General features: G+C 43.1%; 1 protein-coding gene across 4 annotated transcripts in view; it reads left to right on the forward strand.

Moving 5' to 3' along the window:
- The window catches only part of tjap1 (tight junction associated protein 1 (peripheral)), a 106,693-nt gene that overhangs the window by 51,454 nt on the left and 36,074 nt on the right, over positions 1-19,165 (forward strand). For all 4 annotated transcript variants that reach the window (XM_078398807.1, XM_078398809.1, XM_078398808.1 and 1 more), the window contains 2 exons: positions 11,941-12,102; positions 16,387-16,453. In XM_078398807.1, coding sequence (XP_078254933.1) covers positions 11,941-12,102; positions 16,387-16,453 — 229 coding nt within the window. The remainder of the gene's footprint in view (positions 1-11,940; positions 12,103-16,386; positions 16,454-19,165) is intronic.

A 19,165-nucleotide genomic window follows, 5' to 3' on the forward strand; every position in this document is an offset into this window, starting at 1 on the left:
GTTGAGTATAGGAGCAAAGAGGTCCTTCTACAGTTGTACCGGGCCCTGGTGAGACCGCACCTGGAGTACTGTGTGCAGTTTTGGTCTCCAAATTTGAGGAAGGATATTCTTGCTATGGAGGGCGTGCAGCGTAGGTTCACTAGATTAATTCCCGGAATGGCGGGACTGTCGTATGTTGAAAGGCTGGAGCGATTGGGCTTGTATACACTGGAATTTAGAAGGATGAGGGGGGATCTTATTGAAACATATAAGATAATTAGGGGATTGGACACATTAGAGGCAGATAACATGTTCCCAATGTTGGGGGAGTCCAGAACAAGGGGCCACAGTTTGAGAATAAGGGGTAGGCCATTTAGAACGGAGATGAGGAAGAACTTTTTCAGTCAGAGGGTGGTGAAGGTGTGGAATTCTCTGCCTCAGAAGGCAGTGGAGGCCAGTTCGTTGGATGCTTTCAAGAGAGAGCTGGATAGAGCTCTTAAGGATAGCGGAGTGAGGGGGTATGGGGAGAAGGCAGGAACGGGGTACTGATTGATAGTGATCAGCCATGATCGCATTGAATGGCGGTGCTGGCTCGAAGGGCTGAATGGCCTACTCCTGCACCTATTGTCTATTGTCTATTGTCTATAGTACCACTGCAATCTGAATCACTCTCATCCAAAGCTGCTTGGACTACAGTCCACATGCAGGCTCTCACCACCACCCTACCTGAAGATTAGAGTCTCATCATGGAAGATCAGTTGAACTATCAAAGCACATCACTACTTCTCAACTAATTATCAATACATAGGCCTTCAGACCTAACGACGACGATGAGTTATCTCAGCATCAGAAAAGTCTTTCTGCTTCAGGTACACAATAGGTTAAGTTACATTGAGCAGCATACCATCTAAACTTGGCAACTCAGCAACTGCCAGATGGTGAACAGTTCAGAGAATCATTGATTATCTGATTCATATGACAAATAAAGTTTCTAGACATGTAATTTAAATTTTATGTGCTGTCAACAGCGTACAGTCTTTGTTAATTTTGTACAAAGATATGTTCAATTCTCAAAGTAGCAGCAAGGGAAAACAAACACCATGTAACAACTTTAAAAGGAACACTGATCACAATTTTAGTCAACTAAATGTAAACTCTGGATTAGAACATGTAGGTTCTATTCCCGCACTAGAGTCCAGCACAAAATGCAGTTCTGCGTGAGTTCTGCACTGTTGCGTGAGATTTTAAAAGGAAGCCAGGGCTATCCTCCAAAGGTAAGGAAGTGCAGTGGCATCAGTGTTACTGCTGCCCTGGCCAATATTGACCCCTTAAACAAGATTAGAAAATTATATTATCTCGTCTACCTCAATGCATTTAATTGTACAAATCAGCAGCATTCTACAAAGATTAGTGTTGGGTCGATTTGAATCAAAATGTAGATGAGTTGATTAGTAAGTTTACAGACAACATAAACATTGGCAGGGTTGTGGATAGTGATAAATGTTGTCAAAGGACTCAGCAGGATATCGACTAGTTTGTTGCAGAGAAATGACCGATAGAGTTTAATCCCGACCAGTGAGAAATGTGGCCTTCAATGATCAAGATGTTGAGTATAAAAGTTGGGATGTTTTGGGATACTTAATATATATGACAAGCAACAATGAACTCAGCACAGATTGCTCTGACACACCTCTGGCGATGGGCCTCCACTCAGAAAAGCAATCCTCCACTACCACCCTCTGACCCCTTCTACTCAGCCAAATTGAATCCAGTTGTCTGGAGCCCATGTTGTCAAAGGCCTTGTTAAAGCCCACATAGACAACGTCACTGCCCTGCCCTACCCTGAGCTCTTCAAAAAATGATCCAGTTTATGAAACACGATTTCCCTCATACAAAGCCGTGCTGACTATCCATAAGCAGTCCTTGCATATCCAAATGCTAGAAGATCCCCTCCCACAGAATCCCCACCAGTAACATACCCATTGCTGACATCAGCCTCAGTGGCCTGAAGGCCCCTGGCTTATCCTTGCGGCTTGTCCTTCTTAAATGTACAACATTCTTCTGGTACCTACCCCTAGTCTAAAGATATCTCTGCGAGAGTTTCAGCAATTTATTTTGTCCTTTCTGTAATATGTTTGCCAAAATTGAGGGAGGCTTTGACAGATAACTTTTTCAATACCAAGCCTGATGAAAGGTTGAAGAAAATATTCACACTTCCAAAGCATGTTGAAATCTGACGCCATATTCCAAGGAGGTCTGCTGATTTAAAAGACCCTATTGCTGATGCCTTAATTGCAATCCTTGGGCAGGCATGCACAATTTTTAGGATGCTAATTTTAAAATTGCATTTACACCTGGAAATTAGATATCATTTCAAATATTTCTGATTACATAAAATGGGCCCCTCCCATGGATGAAAAGATGAGCTTTTCCCTCCCAGAAATGCCTGGTCTGATGTTTATTTTAGGTATTGATTGACCTTGATTCTGTCATTTGTTTTTGCAAGGAATTTAATGAAAGTCATTGCCCTCTGGGTTAAACCCATTGACAACATTTTCCATTCATGAGCTGCTTATTGTTCAGATGATATTTTGAACAGCTTTAAATAATGCATCACAATGTCAAATGACCTTTCGAGTCCCAGACATGTGAGTGATCAGTTGAAAATAGAATGCAGCATTATAACCAGAAATGTACCATAAGTTGAATAGTTTCATGAGAAGAAACCATAATGTATGGAAAGAGTTTGATAGATTGGCATTGTCCAGTCAGTAATGCAGGGTTTAATGATAGTACATGCCTATATAGCAGGGTACAATAAAAACACTCAAACCTATCTGCATTAAACTCCAGTTAGCATTCCTCAGCCCATTTGTCTAACTGATCAAGATCCTGGTGTAATTTTTGATAACCAATGTTTGATAATCATTGCACATGTAGAATGCAGCATTTTTAATTGGAGAAGACTGAGAGCATATACTGTATGGTGCAGAGATTTGCTGGCAGAATATTCCAGACTTTTTCACATATTTAATCATGCATGTGTGTTCTCCGGTTGTAGTCATTACATTTATACAGTGTGGAAATAATTCCTTCAGCCCATTGTGTTCATGCCAATTATCAATTGCCTGTCTAGACAACCTCAGATAGCCCTTGCTTTATCCATCCCCTCCCCTTCCCAGTTCTCCCACTAGTCTTACTGTCTCCGACTACATTATCTTTGTCCCGCGCCCTCCCCTGAAATCAGTCTGAAGAAGGGTCTCGACCCGAAACATTACCCATTCCTTCTCTCCAGAAATGCTGCCTGACCCGCTGAGTTACTCCAGCATTTTGTGTGTACCTGTCTAGACTAATTCCATTTTCCAGTGTTTTGGCAATTTGATTAATTAGATAGTAAATATTGTAAGTACCTTGTCCCACCACTCACTCCATCAGTGCTTCCCGTGGCAAACCATCTAACCCTCCTCCTCCTTCCCCCAACCCAGCCTAAACCCCTGTCCTCTGGGTTTTGACATCTATGTTGTCTGACAAACTTTCTGACTTTTAAGCCCCTCATAATTTAGTAGACCTTAATTAAGTTCTGCCCCAGTCTCCCCTGCTCATCATAACTCACATGCCCCATCCTAGGCCACATCCAGGTGAATCTTCTCTGGAGTGCGATCATGGCTGTCTTGAGAGTGGTATCACAAAATGCTGGAGTAACTCAGCAAGTCAGGCAGCATCTAGGAGAGAGGGAATGGGTGACGTTTCGGGTCGAGGCCCTTCTTCAGTTTGAACTCTTGAGACTGGTGATCAGAACTGCAAATAATACATCACTTGGAACCTAACCAAAGTTTAATAAAGTTCTACCATAATATTCCTGCTCTTATATTCAGAACATACAGCACAGTTTGGCCCACAATATTTTTGCCGAGCATGATGCTTAGCTAAACTTATCTATCTTCCTGCACATTTTAGTTTAGTTTGGAGATACAACATAGAAACAGGCCCTTTGGCCCACCGAATCCACGCTGACCAGTAATCCCTGTACACTAGCACTATCCAACACATACTTGGGATAATTTACATTTATAACAAGCCAATTTACCTACAAGCCTGTACGTCTTTGGAGTGCGGGAGGAAACCGAAGATCCTGGAGAAATCCTACATGGTCACGGGGAGAAGGTACAAACTCCGTACAGATAGCATCCGTAGTCTGGATCAAACCAGGGTCTCTGGCGCTGTAAGGCAGCAACTCTACCACTGTGCACTGTGCTGCCCAAACCCATGATCCATACTCCCTGCATTTCCATATACCTATCTAAAAGCCACTATTTTATCCGCCTCCACCACATCCCCAGGCAATGCGTTTCAAGTGTCCCCCCCACCCTCTGTGGGGGAAAAAAGAATTGACCCACACATCCCCATTAAACTTTACCCCTCTAACCTAATAACAATGCCCTCTTATGTTGTACATTTCTACCCGGGGAAAAAAGGTTCTGACTGTGCCCTATCTATGCCTCTCATCATTTTATATACTTCTATCAAGTTTCCCCTCAATCTCTGATGCTCCAGAGAAAACAAATCCAAGTCCATCCAACCTCTTCCTGTCGCTGAAGCCCTTTAATCGAGGCAGCATTCAGTTAAATCTCCTGCACTCTCTCAAAATCTTCATCATCTTTCCTGCAGTGGAGCAACCAGAACTGGACACAATACTCCAAATGAGGCCTAACCAAAGCCCTGGAGTCCAAAGTTCTGTAGAGCTGCAACATGACTTCCTGATTCTTATATTCAATGCTCCCAGCAATGAAGGCATACCCTATGCCTTCTTTACCACCCTATTTACTTGTGCTGCCACCTTTAGTACACTATGAACTTGGACTCCCAAGATCCCTCTACACATCCACGATGTTAAGGATCTTGCCATTAACTGTATATTCTCTTCTTATTATTCCATCTCGCAAAATACAGCACCTTGCACTTGTTTGGGTGAAACTCCATCTGCCATTTCACCGCCCATTTCTGCAGCTGACGTATATCCCCCTGTATCTGCTGATAACATTCATCAGGTATGTAGGTTAATTGGCTGGGTAAATGTAAAAAATTGTCCCTAGTGGGTGTAGGATAGTGTTAATGTACGGGGATCACTGGGCGGCACGGACTTGGTGGGCCGAAAAGGCCTGTTTCCGGCTGTATATATATGATATGATATGATATGATCACTGCCTGTAACTCCTCCAATTTTGGTGTCGTCAGCAAACATAGTCTCCAGCCCACCTACATTTACATCTTAGGTCATTTATAAATATCACCAAGAGCACAGATCCCTGCAAAACTCCACTGATCACAGACTTCCAGCTGGAGTGTGTAGCTTCCACCACAACACCTTGTCTTCTATGAATAAGCCAGTTTCGAATGCACACAACTTAGTCATCTTAATCTTCTGGATCAGCCTACCATGAAGGATCTCATCAAAAGCCTTACTAAAACCCATGTATACAACATCCATTGCCTTACCTTAATCAAAAATCTCAAGTTAGTGAGACAACTCAAAACATTCAAACATTTAGTGAGATAAGGCTCTGAGTAATGAAAGCTGATATGCTGTCACCACCTTTTTTTTACCCAGGTTGCCACTTCTGTTCCTCAATACTCCCTTTGGCCCTACCATTCAACGTGAGTGTCCTGTCCTTGATTGTCCTGCCAAAGTGCATCATCTTGCATTCATCAGGATTAAATTCCATCTGCCATTGTACCAACTGTTTGATATCTTCCTGTTATCTAAGATGATGATCCTTGCTATGCGCAACACCACTGATTGTTGTGTCATCTAGAAACATGCTCATCATGCCCCCTACTTTTGCATTTGAATTATGAATGCATAATGCAAGCCTAGCACTCAAACCTGTGGTACACCGGTGGTCACAGACTTAAATTACCCTCTTTCTCCCATCACCAATTTTGGATGCAAGTTGCCAACTTGCTTTGGATTCCATTGGCTCTGCTTTTGAACCACTATTCCAAATCAGACTTTGTCAAAGGTCTTACTAAAGGCCGGGTTGTGCGCTGTGCATATAGAACATAGTGTAGCACAACAGGCCCTTCAGCTCACATTGTCCATGTTGAACACGATGCTGTTAAATTAACTCCTCTGCTTGAATATGATTCATATTTTCCCATTCCCTGAATATCCATGTGCATATAATTTGGTGCTTGAAAAATTCAGTGTCAGACAGGACCTCCCTCTAACATAGCCATGCTGACTTTGATTAATCCATGCCTTTCTAAGTCCAAATAAATGCTGTCTTGTAAAATAAAGATACAACGATGGCTGTTGTCCAGTCAAGTATCACTTCACCTGTAACCATCGAATATTTAAAAATCTCTTTCAGTGTCCCAATAAACTACTTTCTGGCCTCCTATTGCAGTCTGCAATACTTTTTATCAGCCTGAGGGATTAATCTACCTTTAACCCTGTTAAGACACACAATACCTCTGTTTTGATGGTGAACATCTCCTGACATTGTCATTTTACCCCCTGAACTTTCCAGCGACAATATCTCATTCAATTGTGAATCCATGAGAGGTATTAATTTATGACCTCACCATGCCCTCTGGCTCGACACACAGATTCCCTCTTTTGTAATGGCCCTGACTTCTAATGGCCCTGACTTTTCCCTGAAAATACTTATTACCACTGAACTAAAGGGGGGCAATATCCTGGCAGGGAGATTTGCTCAAGTTACTTGCAAGGGGATGAACTAGTCTGGCAGGGGATTAGACGCCAAAGTTGTGCAGCAGATGAGAAAGACCACAGTGGGCAAGTTGCAAGCATTCACGGATATGGAGTACTGAAAGTAGGTGAGGTCCACTGAGGCTGACACAGCGGCTCAGATAGTAAAGCTGTTGCCTTGCAGAACCAGAAACATGGTTTACTCAACGAGTTGTGTTTGGAATGCATTGATTAAAAGACGAGTGGAGACACATATCCTCAGTAATTTTAAGTAGCTGGGTGACTCCACAGCTGCTGGCCAAGATCTGGGAAACAGAATGAACAATATGCTCAATAAACTGTCAATATATTTGCATTCCCATGCTCTTGGAAGAATATGGAGACTTAGGAGTGAATAAAGAAGAGATTCACCAGAATGTTGCTAAGAATTTAGTTTATTAGCTATAAGAAGAGGTTGGACAAACTTTGAAACAAAGAATTGCAGATTCTGGTTAATACACAAAAGGAGTAACTCAGCAGGTCAGGCAGCATCCCAGGAGAACATAGATGGATGACGTTTTGGGACGAGACCCTTATTCAGACAGAAGAAGAGTCTGGTGAAGGATCTCAACCTGAAAGGTCATCTATCCATATCCTCCATGGATGCTGCCACCTGCTGAGTTGCTCCAGTGCTGTGTTGTTTTGTTAAACTTAAATTGGTTTTTTTTTGGAGTGTCAGAGGCTAAGGGGTGATCTGAAACGAGAATAAAAATTATGAGAGCCATCATTGGTAGTCAGAAAGTTTTTCCTATTGTGGAAATGTCAAATGCTAAAGGTTTAAGGTGTTAGGGGGAAAGTTTGCATTTGGGGAGGAGTTGGCTGCGCCTAACGGCTGCGGCTCTCTGGCAGTCTGTTTGTCTTTTTTTGGGTTTTATTTGTTTGTGTCGGTGCTGGGATGGTTTTTGTTTCTGTTTTTGGCTGTGTATGTGTGGTGGGGGGGTGGGTGTGTTGGGGGGGTGGGGCGGGGGAAACCTTTCTTTTATTAGGTCTCTTCCCCGGGGCGCAGCTCGCCCGCGGGGCCTTCCATCGCCCGGCGCGGCTTGGCCGCTGGACTTAACATCGCCGGCGCGGCTCGGCTGCGGGACGTTTCAGTGCCCGGTGCGGCTCGGCCGTGGGACGTTTCAGTGCCCGGTGCGGCTCGGCCGCGGGACGTTTCAGTGCCCGGTGCGGCTCGGCTGCGGGACTTAACATCGCCGGCGCGGCTCGGCTGCAGGACGTTTCAGTGCCCGGTGCGGCTCGGCCGCGGGACGTTTCGGTGCCCGGTGCGGCTCGGCCGATGGACTTAACATCACCCGGTGCGGCCGCGGGACGTTTCGGTGCCCGGGGCGGCTCGGCCGGGGGGCCTTCCATCCCCTTGCAGGGGCTGTGCGTGTCGGTTGCCTCGGTAGAGGTCGAGTTGTCTGTCCGTGGGTGCGGGGGGAAGAGAGGGGAAGTTTTGTTGCCTCCATCACAGTGAGGGGGTGTTTGGAGTCACTGTGATGGATGTTTGTGTTGGGGTCGTGTGTCCTGTGTTCTTTTCTTTTTTTGCTGTGACTGCTGAAATTTCGTTCGGTGTTGTGCCGAGTGACAATAAAGTGTTGTTATGTTATGTTATGTTATGTTATGTTATGTTAAAGTAGATTTGCAAGGCAAGTCTTCAATGCAATGAAATGCAACGGGGAATAGAGGGGTACCTATCAGGTGAATGTAGATGGGATTGATTTAAATTGGAATCTTGGTCGGCGTAGATGTGGTAGGCTAAAGGGCCTACACCTGTGCTTTCTATACTTTCTATGTTTTATTTAGATGCACTGTTTGAATTACACGGGAAGAAAGTTCAATTGTAAAATATTCCAATCAGTGAGAACTTAGCCTTCTAATACAGTGCACCACTCATGCCCTGCTAGCATATTAATGAAGACTAGGTATAAGGTACCTGAAATAGAAGAGAAAGTGTGAATTATTAAAGGTTGTTTTTCCTTTGAATGTAATGCTGAATATGCTGCTCTCATTCCTAAAGTCCATCTGGCAGGCTGTTTGCCTGAAGTACCGGTCACCTAACCAGTTATAAGCAATGTGATACAGGATTACTGTATGAAATATTTATAAATGCACCTCTCAGCATAAGCAGCAGAAAACATAAGTCTCTAATGCTGTATGGCTCAAAATCTGTTAAAACAGTCAAACATTAGAGAAATGGGTGTTGCTTTAAATGTGCATTGACAGATGGTGTATTGAAAGTCTGCAGCTTGTGAGGTTAGGTAAAGAATACAGTATGTTTGCTCTATTCATACGACAGTGTCCCTTTTGATTGAAGAAATTATAACTGGGGATGAAGTACTGGTAGTACTAAATAAACATTGAAACAGAGAAAATAATTATAGGGGTAGGCCATTCGGCCCTTCGAGCCAGCACTGCCATTCAAGATGATTATGGCTGATCATCCACAATCAGTACCCTGTTCCTGCTTTTCCCCATAGCCCTTAATTCCATTAGCCCATCAAGCTAAATCTAACTCTCTCTTGAAAAAATCCAGTGAAATCCACACATGGGTGAAAAAGTTTTTCCTCATCTCCGTCCTAAATGGCCTACCCCTTATTCTAAAACTGTGACCCCCAGTTCTAGACACCCCTAACAATGGGAACATTTTTCCTGCATCTAGCCTTAAGAATTTTATATGTTTCTATAAGATCCCCTCTCAACCTTCTAAATTCCAGTGAATACAAGCCCAGTCGACCCATTCTGCCATCCCGGGAATTAACCTGATGAACCTATGCTGCATTCCCTCAATAGCAATACTATCCTTCCTCAAATTAGGAGACCAAAACTGCAGACAATACTCCAGGTGTGGTCTTACCAGGACCCAGTACAACTGCGGTAGGACTTCCTTGCTCCGATACTCAAATCCGTTCGCTATAAAAGGCCAACATGCCATTTGCATTCTTCACTGCCTGCTGCACCTGCATGCTTATTTTCAGTGACTAATGGACAGGGACACCCAGGTCTCGTTGCACCTCCCCTTTTCCCAATCTGACACCATTCAGATAACAATTTGCCTTGTGGATATCCACCAAAGTGGATAACCTCACATTTATACTGCATCTGCCCACTCACCCAACCTATGCAAGTCACCCTGCAGCCTCATAGCATCCTCCTCACAGCTCACACTGCCACCCAGCTTTGTGTCATCCGCAAACTTGGAGATGTTATATTTAATTCCCTCGTCTAAATCGTTAATACATATTGTAAATAACTGGGGTCCCAGCAATGAGCCTCTGAAAAGGACCCGTTAATTCCTACTCTTTGCTTCCTGTCTGCCAACCAGTTCTCTATCCATGTCAATATTTTACCCCCAATACCATGTTGTTCAATTTTGCACACTAATCTCTTGTGTGGGACCTTGTCAAAGGCTTTTTGAAATTCCAGATACACCACATCCACTGGCTCTCCCTTATCCATTCTAATTGTTACTTGCTCAAAAAAATTCCAGAAGATTAGTCAAGCATAATTTCCCCTTCATAAATGCATGCTGACTTTGGCCGATCCTGTCACTGCTTTCCAAATGCGCTGCTATGACATCTTTAACAATCGACTCGAGCATCTTCCCCACTATCGATGTAAGGCTAACTGGTCTATAATTCCCCATATTCTCTCTTTCTCCTTTCTTAGAAAGTGGGGTTACATTAGGTACCCTCCAGTCCCCAGGAACTGATCCAGAGTCGAGAGAACATTGGAAAATGATCACCAATGCATCTACGATTTCTAGAGCCACCTCCAGTACTCTGAGGCAGACCATCAGGCCCTGGGAATTTATCTGCCTTCAGTCCCAACAGTTTACCTAACACCATTTCCTGACTAATGTGGATTCCCTTCAGTTCCTCCCTCCCATTAGATTCTCGGTCCTCTAGTATTTCTGGGAGATTGTTTGTGTCTTCCTTCGTGAAGACAGAACCAAAGTATTTGTTTATCTGGTCTGTCATTTCCTTGTTTCCCATTATAAATTCACCTGTTTCTGACTGGAACGGACCTACATTTGGCTTCACTAATCTTTTCCTCTTCACATATCTAAAGAAGCTTTTACAGTGAGTTTTTATATTCCCCGCAAGCTTTCTTTCATGCCTTGTCTCATGGCATTGAATTTTTTGAAGTAGTAACCAACAAGTTTGAGGAGGTCAAGGCTGTAAACATTATTGAAGGCCTTGCTGAAGTCAATATAGACAATATAGACAATGTTCCACATGCTAGGTTGCTCTGGAAGGTTAGATTGCATGGCATGCAGGGAGAGCCCATTGCCTGGATATAGAATTGGCTTATAGAAGGAAGGAAAGTGTGATGGTGAAAGGCTATGTTTCCAGACTGGAGGCCTGTGACTAGTGATGTGCCGCGGGGGTTGGTGCTGTGCCCATTGCTGTTTGTGGTTTATGTCAATGATTCGGGTGAGAATGTGCAAGGCATGATGAGTAGACAATAAAGGTTGCAAATAGCAATGGGCCAGCACCCATCCCCTGAGGCACACAATTACCCACAGGCCTCCAATCCAAAGAATCATCCTCTGCTTCCTACCTTCAAGCCAATTACGTGCTTGCTTAACTAGATCACCTTGGATCCCATGTGATCTGACCTTCCAGAAAAACTAACCATGTCAATGGCCTTGGTGAAGTATATTTGAAGGCCTTGCTGTAGTACATAGTTCCCTCTTTAAAAAGTTCAAATAAATTAATGAGACTCTAGTATACGTCTATTTATTTACTTTGTATATAACTTTGTTTTTTTACTTTGTCAATAAATCTGACATTTTGTTTTAGCTCTGTCACGTGGGTTAATTGGCATAGAATTTGGAAGTAATCAGAAGGGTACATGGATATGTCATGATGAATATTCATTGCAGCATTTACAGATCAATGGTTGACCATGTTCCATTGAGAAAGAATGAGAGCATTTTGCGACTCTTTGGAGATTTGTGCTTCTATTAAGATTGCGGCTTGATGATATATTTCCTGCAACTCATCTCTCTACCTCTTACAATCTTGCCATTTAATTATCCAAATTTTTCAAATTTCCTTCAAAGGCTACTTGTCATCATCCTGTTGTCCCTGGTATTATTCTCCCCAAACTGCCGACCTTCTGTTCACCAAATTGGATGTTGTTATTTGGTCCTGGTGAATGCTCTTAGTCTTAGACACCATGCTCTAATTTCAAACAGACCTTCCAATTGTATATTTTTTAAACAGACTGTTGCGGCAACAGAATGAAGAGCTACTTCGAAAGCTGACCCATAGCACAAAAAGGCTGGAGATAATGGAGGCTGACTTTGACTCCAGCCGACATTACCTTGAGGCAGAGCTGAACCATGCTCGGGACGAAGTGGACAAACTGAAGGACAAATTCCGCAGGTCAGTGCCTGAAAAGGTGGCATTCTGTGGTGTGTAGATTAACTTTTAAAGTTTCAACTTTTGCATGTCGAGAATGTGACATTTTTCATAGCACTTTCAAGCTTTTCAGTCTTGGACAATAGACAATAGGTGCAGGAGTAGGCCATTCGGCCCTTCGAGCCAGCACCGCCATTCAATGTGATCATGGCTGATCATTCTCAATCAGTACCCCGTTCCTGCCTTCTCCCCATAACCCCTGACTCCGCTATCCTTAAGAGCTCTATCTAGCTCTCTCTTGAAAGTCTTGTATTGAAAATTCTGAATAAATCACATTGCGTTTCTAAATTTTAGACTTATGTAATGTTCATGAGTTTTGAAGACCCAAGGCAAACATAACAGCTATTGAACAGAATTGTTTAAGTTTTCATTTGCTAGTGTGCCATTGCTGATTGCATAATAATTGCATTTTGATGTTTTTTAAATTGGTGGATTGCAGAAGTGTGGCTGTTACACAGTCTGCGAAAATCAACTTGACACTTTTATGTGTGGTATGCACTAGCACAGAAAAATAATTTAACACAGAACCTGTGCATAAAACATAATTGCATGTAAATTTTAATTTGCTGCTGAGGTTTGGTCAGTTTACTTTTCCTGAAATTTTTATGTTACTCACAGGCAATAAGAATTTCCTAACAGCACGTTTTCTTCAAGGGCTGCTCAATACGTTATGCCAACATGTAATATGTGTGTTTACTTTGGAGGCTATCTTGGACTTGGGAAACCTCTATGACCTGGGGTGAGACAGTTGTCATTTCTCCACTTTGCTTCTCTAAGGTCCCCGCTGCATGAACTAGAGCAACAGTATCATTAGAGATTGAGCAAATAGAACCCAGGACCTTTTGGAGTTACAGAAAAAGACAGTGTCCTTTGCTGGTAGCTCTTTCAATATGAAGAAAGGTCTGACCCAAAATGTTGTCTATCCATGTTCTTCCAGAGAATGCTGCCTTTACGGCTGATTTACTCCAGCATTTTGTGCCTTTTCTATTGTAAACAGAGTAATACCGCATGAAATAGGTCCTTCAGTCCAACTCGGCAATGCCAACCAAGAAACCAATCTAATCTAAACCAATCTCATTTGTCCCACACCCGTCAAACCGTTTCTGTCCGTCTACCTGTCCAAACGTCATTTAATTGTTATTATTGTACTTGCCTCAAACACACTGGTTAAATAAAAGCATAAAATGTTGGAGTAACTCAGTCGGACAGCATCTCTGGAGAGCAATGGGAAGGGACTGGACTGGAGGAGCAGGATTATGTCAAGGTAGTAAGAAATAAGTTAGGTAGGGCAAGAGCAGGCTGAAACAATAGGTCTACCAAGAGTCCTGTTTGTGGATCTAGGGTAGGAGGTGGAAGCAGCCAGTGCAGGGTTGGAACACTACGAAGTTGGAGGCTATGGAGCAAAGATTTCCGGATGACAAGGTCTGGCTTGATTTTGGTTGGTTGATATTGTGAATCAGAGAAGGCTGAGGTATACCTGAGATCTGATATTTGGCTTCTACGTGGTAAAGGTCACCTTGCCAGCCTAAAACAACCCTACTTGTCTGCGAGTGTCATTTCCCTGTGTAATTTACTAACACTCTCCCATCTTCCCATCCTTTTCACCCATAAGATATTGGAGCAGAATTACACCACTCAGCCCATTGAGTCTATTCCATCATTCAATTATGGCTAATCTATTCTTCTCCCCCCCCCCCCCCCGCCAACCCTATTTTCCTGCTTTCTTCCCATAACCCCTGACACCCTTATTAATCAATAATCTGTCAAACTCCACCTTAAAATATCTATTGACTTGGCCTCCACAACTGTCTGTGGCAATGGATTCCGCAGATTCACCACCCTCTAACTAAATAAATTCCTCCTCTGTTCTAAAGATACCTGCATTTATTCTGAGGCCTGTGGTCCCAGACTCTCCCACTAGTGGAAACATCCTCTCCACATCCACTCTATCCAGACCATTCACTATTCAGTAAGTTTCAATGAGGAAACCCCTTCATCCTTCTAAACTCCAGCGAGTACAGGCCCAGTACCATCAAATGTTCATATATTTTAACCCAATCATTCCTGGGATCTTTCTCGTAAAACTCTGGACCCTCTCCAATGCCAGCCCATCCTTTCTCAACTGCTCACAATACTCCAAATGCGGTCTGACCAGTGCCTTATATAGCATCGGCATTACATCCCTGTTATTATATTCTAGTCCCCTCGAAATAAAAGGTATCATTATATTTATCTTCCTGACTACTGATTCAACATGTAAATTAACTTTTTAGGAATCCTGCACCAGCCCTCCCAAGTTTCTTCCTCCGATTTTTGAATTCTCCATTTAGAAAATTATCTACGCCTTTATTCCTACTACCAAATGCATGACACCACACTTTGCTGCCCTGTATTCCATCTGCCACTTCTTTGCCCACTCTCCCAATCTGTCCTTCCGCCGAGTCTCTGCTTTCACTACACTACCTGCCCTTCCACCTATCCATGTGATCTGCAAACTTGGCCACAAAGCCTTCAATTCCCCCATCCAAATCGTGAAGAGTAGCGGCCCCAGCACCGACACCTGTGGAACACCGCTAGTCACTGGCAGCCAAACAAAAAAAGCCCCCTTTATTGCCACTCTTTGGCTTCTGCCATCCAGCCAAAAATTACAATTGTCTAAAAGTACAATTCATCCTGTCCTAGATAAATCTCTAATACTGAGCAACATTGGCACAGCATGGCCTGATCTGAACCACAACCTTTTATTGGAGTGTATGATTGACGATCTAAACATTGTCACATTGTTGGGGACCTTTTGAGTTTTGGTCAGTTGGCCAGGCTTTAATTCAATTGGGCGGAGTCTCCAGACTGTACACATTGTCATTTTACCTGGAATCATTATAATGGATGATTATTACGAATCACTGATCACTGCTGAAGCAGTCAAGGAAAAACATTGTCCACAGAATAGCTCATAGGGTACAACAATATAACAGGGTCATCATAGAATGTTCTATCCCTTACCCAAGCATGTGAGTTAGAAAATGTATTGCCTCCCACCAGTGATGTAAATTAGGTTCAATGAAACTCTTCACCCCTTTACATCTCAATGGTCGTGATGAAAGAGTACTGGACCCAATGCAAAAGACCTCAGAGACTGGTGGAACTGCATTTGTGCAACTGGCAAATGCCATTTCCGTAACCCTTCAAACACTTGCACATGGTTTCCATTGTGCTGTTGAAAAATGCAGGCAAGTGTTTCTCTAGGCCAGACCTTGGCTGATGTCAATGCCAATAGGAAGTGCACATCTGGTGATTATAAAATGATCAGATTGCCTTATGAACCCATTTGGTTGACTAAATCCTTCAGGAAATCATATCCCGTTTGGCATATGTGTCTCCATACTCTTTGAATTTTAATTCGATGAATGAGTTGAGGAAACCTCTCAATTGAAGGGATAATCAGAGATGAGTAATAAAAAGCTGGTCATGCAAACAATTACTACATGTCGTGATCAAACAAAAGTGAACTGCACATACATGGAAATTACTCACTCCCATTTAACAAGGATATGTATTTATTTGACATCCCTGTTAACTCCAATGTAATAGTGATCTGTTGTGGTCAGGAGATCTCTGCTCCTGAATAGACACACAAAGTTGTAATAACTAAGCAGGACAGGCAGCATCTCTGGAGAGAAGGAATGGGTGGTAATGTTTTGGGTCGAGACCCGAAAGGTTACCACCCATTCCTTCTCTCCAGAGATGCTGCCTGTCCCGCTGAGTTACCCTAGCCTTTTCAGTCTATCTTTGATATAAACCAGCATCTGCAGTTCCTTCCTACATATTTTGTCTTCCTGAATAGCTTACTCTTGGTTGTGGACAAGCAGTGATCTGTTTAGACTTTATTTTTGACTCCACTGAAACACATAGTCTTTGGCTGCCCTCCACCTGTTCATCAGAACCTGATTCCAACAATCTCTGTGCCTCAAGAGTCCCAACCCTTGCTGGTATTGAGGTATCTACAATTTTGTAATCAGCAAGAAGGTAAGAATATTCTTTGTAAAATAATTGACATGTTTCTGGAAAGCGTAATGGCACCATATTAGGAGAGGTAATTGTATATAATAAAGGAGTACCTGGAATCTTTTTGTTTTTGTGTTAAGATTGATTAAATGAGCTTCTCTGCCAGCTGGCAGACATTTGCATGTATAGTTGCCATATTATATGTAAATGTTCAAATGGATTATGTTTCTTCTGCCCTTGTAGATTACAGAATAGTTACACTGCATCCCAACGAGCCAATCAGGATCTGGAGGACAAACTGCATGCCCTGGTGAGTGATCATTTTGAAAGGGAATTGTTTGAATTTCACAGCGCTCACCCATTACATAGCACTGACCCTACTTGAGCAGAAGGCAGGTTTATTCTTCAGTATTGTTCATTCAACAGATACCATCCTGAATTATTGTCTTCAGAATAATTGACATGTTACAGTTCACTTTATTCAGTCAGTTTCTCTATTATTTTTATTGTATTGATTGATATTTTCTAGGCCAAAATGTCCAGATACAAAATGCCAGACATGCAATGCAAGTACTCTACCCCAATCTCTTTCATGGCGGGCAATTTCCAGAAAAGTAGAGTAAATGTTTCAGGACATCCTAAAGATGGATAGATAGATCTTCATAGACTCGTACAAATCTCTGGCATTTGACTGCTGAAAATTGTAAAATAACATCCTAGGAGGAACTATGAATGTCAAGCTTCCACGACAGGAGCACAAGCAGTGGAAAGAAGAACACAATAACATTCCAAACAATCCACCTAACCACCATCCCATTGCATCAAGCACTGCCTGCCCACTACTGCAGAGTGTGCAGATCTCTCCTTGGCCTCATGCCAGCTCAGAATCCACAAAATTGGAGGCGAAGCAAGTCAGATTCGTATCTCGCCATCCTTTTATCGTTGGGTCAGAGTCTCGCAGCACGGAAGCAGGTTCTTTGGCCTGACTCATCCAAGCTAGACCCATTTGATTGCTCCTGGCCAATATCTAGCTAAACCAATAGTTGTAAAGGCTTAACACATTAACTGATTTTTAATTGACTTCTTCTGTCGATAAAACCAAGCATTCCATTTGCTTTCCTACCGGCCTTTTCAACTTGTTCTGCTAATTTGAAAGATTTGTGCATGTATACCCCAAGTTCCTGTGAATGCAAACCCAATATTCCTGTGTTTCTGTGAATGTATGCCCTCAGGTTCCTGAGGCAGAAGGTTTTGCACAGATGACCATTGGAGAGGTGGTTACACTGCAGATTCAGTCAGAGAGATATGTGACTGCCAGGAGGGGCATGCTTGTAGTACAGAAACTCCTGTGTTTTTCTCCTCTCTAACAAGTATACTGTTTTGTGGTCGAGGGGATGGCCCCTCAGGAAAGCAGCCGTTAGATCACTGATACCGCATCTGGTTCTTCTGGACAGCAGGAAAGGTCAGTGTCCATTGAATGTTAGTAATAAGGGGATTCTATTCATTTTGGACACAGGCTTTACTGTGGCCCTAAACCAAGCTCCCGAATGGATGGTTGCCTCCCTAGAGCCAGGATTAAGGCTTTCTCTTGAGTGGGCAGAACATTCTGAAAGGAGATTGTAAATAGCCTGAGGTTGTGGTCGACATTGGTACTAACAACAGAGTCAGGAAGGGAGATAAGGTTCTGCAAAGTAAATATAGGTGGAGAAGTAAAAGTTGTAAAAGGCAGAAGGACTTTAAAGGTTGTAATCCCAGGATTAGTCCTTGTGCAACATGCTAGTGAGAAAGGGAATAGGATAAGGTAAATTCATGTGTGAATGAAGAGCTGATGCAAGTGCGAGGACTTAAGCTAGTTGTAGAATTGTGATCACTTCTGGGGCAGCATTGACCTATACAAGAGAGATGGGTGACACTTGAACTGGCGGGTGACTAAAATCCTGATGGGGTGGTTTGTTCGTGCTACTCAGGAGGGTTTGTCTGGCAGGAGAGGGAGCCAAAGTCGTATATCACAAGAGAAAGTTGAAGCAAATTGAGAGTTCAAGCAAGCAAGTGCAGTAGATAGGACAAGGAGCATGGAAAGTCTAATAGGCCAAACTGCATTTGCTTTAATGCTAGAAGTCTCTCAGATAAGGCAGATGAACTGTGAGCAAGAATTGGCACATGGGATTGTGATATAGCTATTGTGGAAACATGGTTCAGGGATAGGTAGGACAGAAAGCCCAATTTGCTGGTGTACTGATGAGAGATCGAAGTAAGAGAGATAACACGGTTGCACTGTTGATTAGGGATTAGTCTGTCGAACGTCTTTCTGTAGCTCAGACTACAAGTCCAGTCAACATCCTCGTAAATCACTGCACTCCTTCCAGCTTAATAGCATATTAGCAGGGTGACCAAAATTGAACACACTACTGATGGGGTGATGCAATAAGGCTGCAGGGTGACCTGGACAGGTTGTGTGAGTGGGCGGATACATGGCAGATGCAGTTTAATGTAGATAAGTGTGAGGTTATTCACTTTGGAAGTAAGAATAGAAAGGCAGATTATTATCTGAATGGTGTCAAGTTAGGAGGAGGGGGAGTTCAACGAGATCTGGGTGTCCTAGTGCATCAGTCAATGAAAGGAAGCATGCAGGTTCAGCAGGCAGTGAAGAAAGCCAATGGAATGTTGGCCTTCGTAACAAGAGGAGTTGAGTATAGGAGCAAAGAGGTCCTTCTACAGTTGTACCGGGCCCTGGTGAGACCGCACCTGGAGTACTGTGTGCAGTTTTGGTCTCCAAATTTGAGGAAGGATATTCTTGCTATGGAGGGCGTGCAGCGTAGGTTCACTAGATTAATTCCCGGAATGGCGGGACTGTCGTATGTTGAAAGGCTGGAGCGATTGGGCTTGTATACACTGGAATTTAGAAGGATGAGGGGGGATCTTATTGAAACATATAAGATAATTAGGGGATTGGACACATTAGAGGCAGATAACATGTTCCCAATGTTGGGGGAGTCCAGAACAAGGGGCCACAGTTTGAGAA

This window comes from Rhinoraja longicauda, chromosome 5 (assembly GCF_053455715.1).
Source record: "Rhinoraja longicauda isolate Sanriku21f chromosome 5, sRhiLon1.1, whole genome shotgun sequence".
Taxonomy (NCBI): Eukaryota; Metazoa; Chordata; class Chondrichthyes; order Rajiformes; family Arhynchobatidae; genus Rhinoraja; species Rhinoraja longicauda.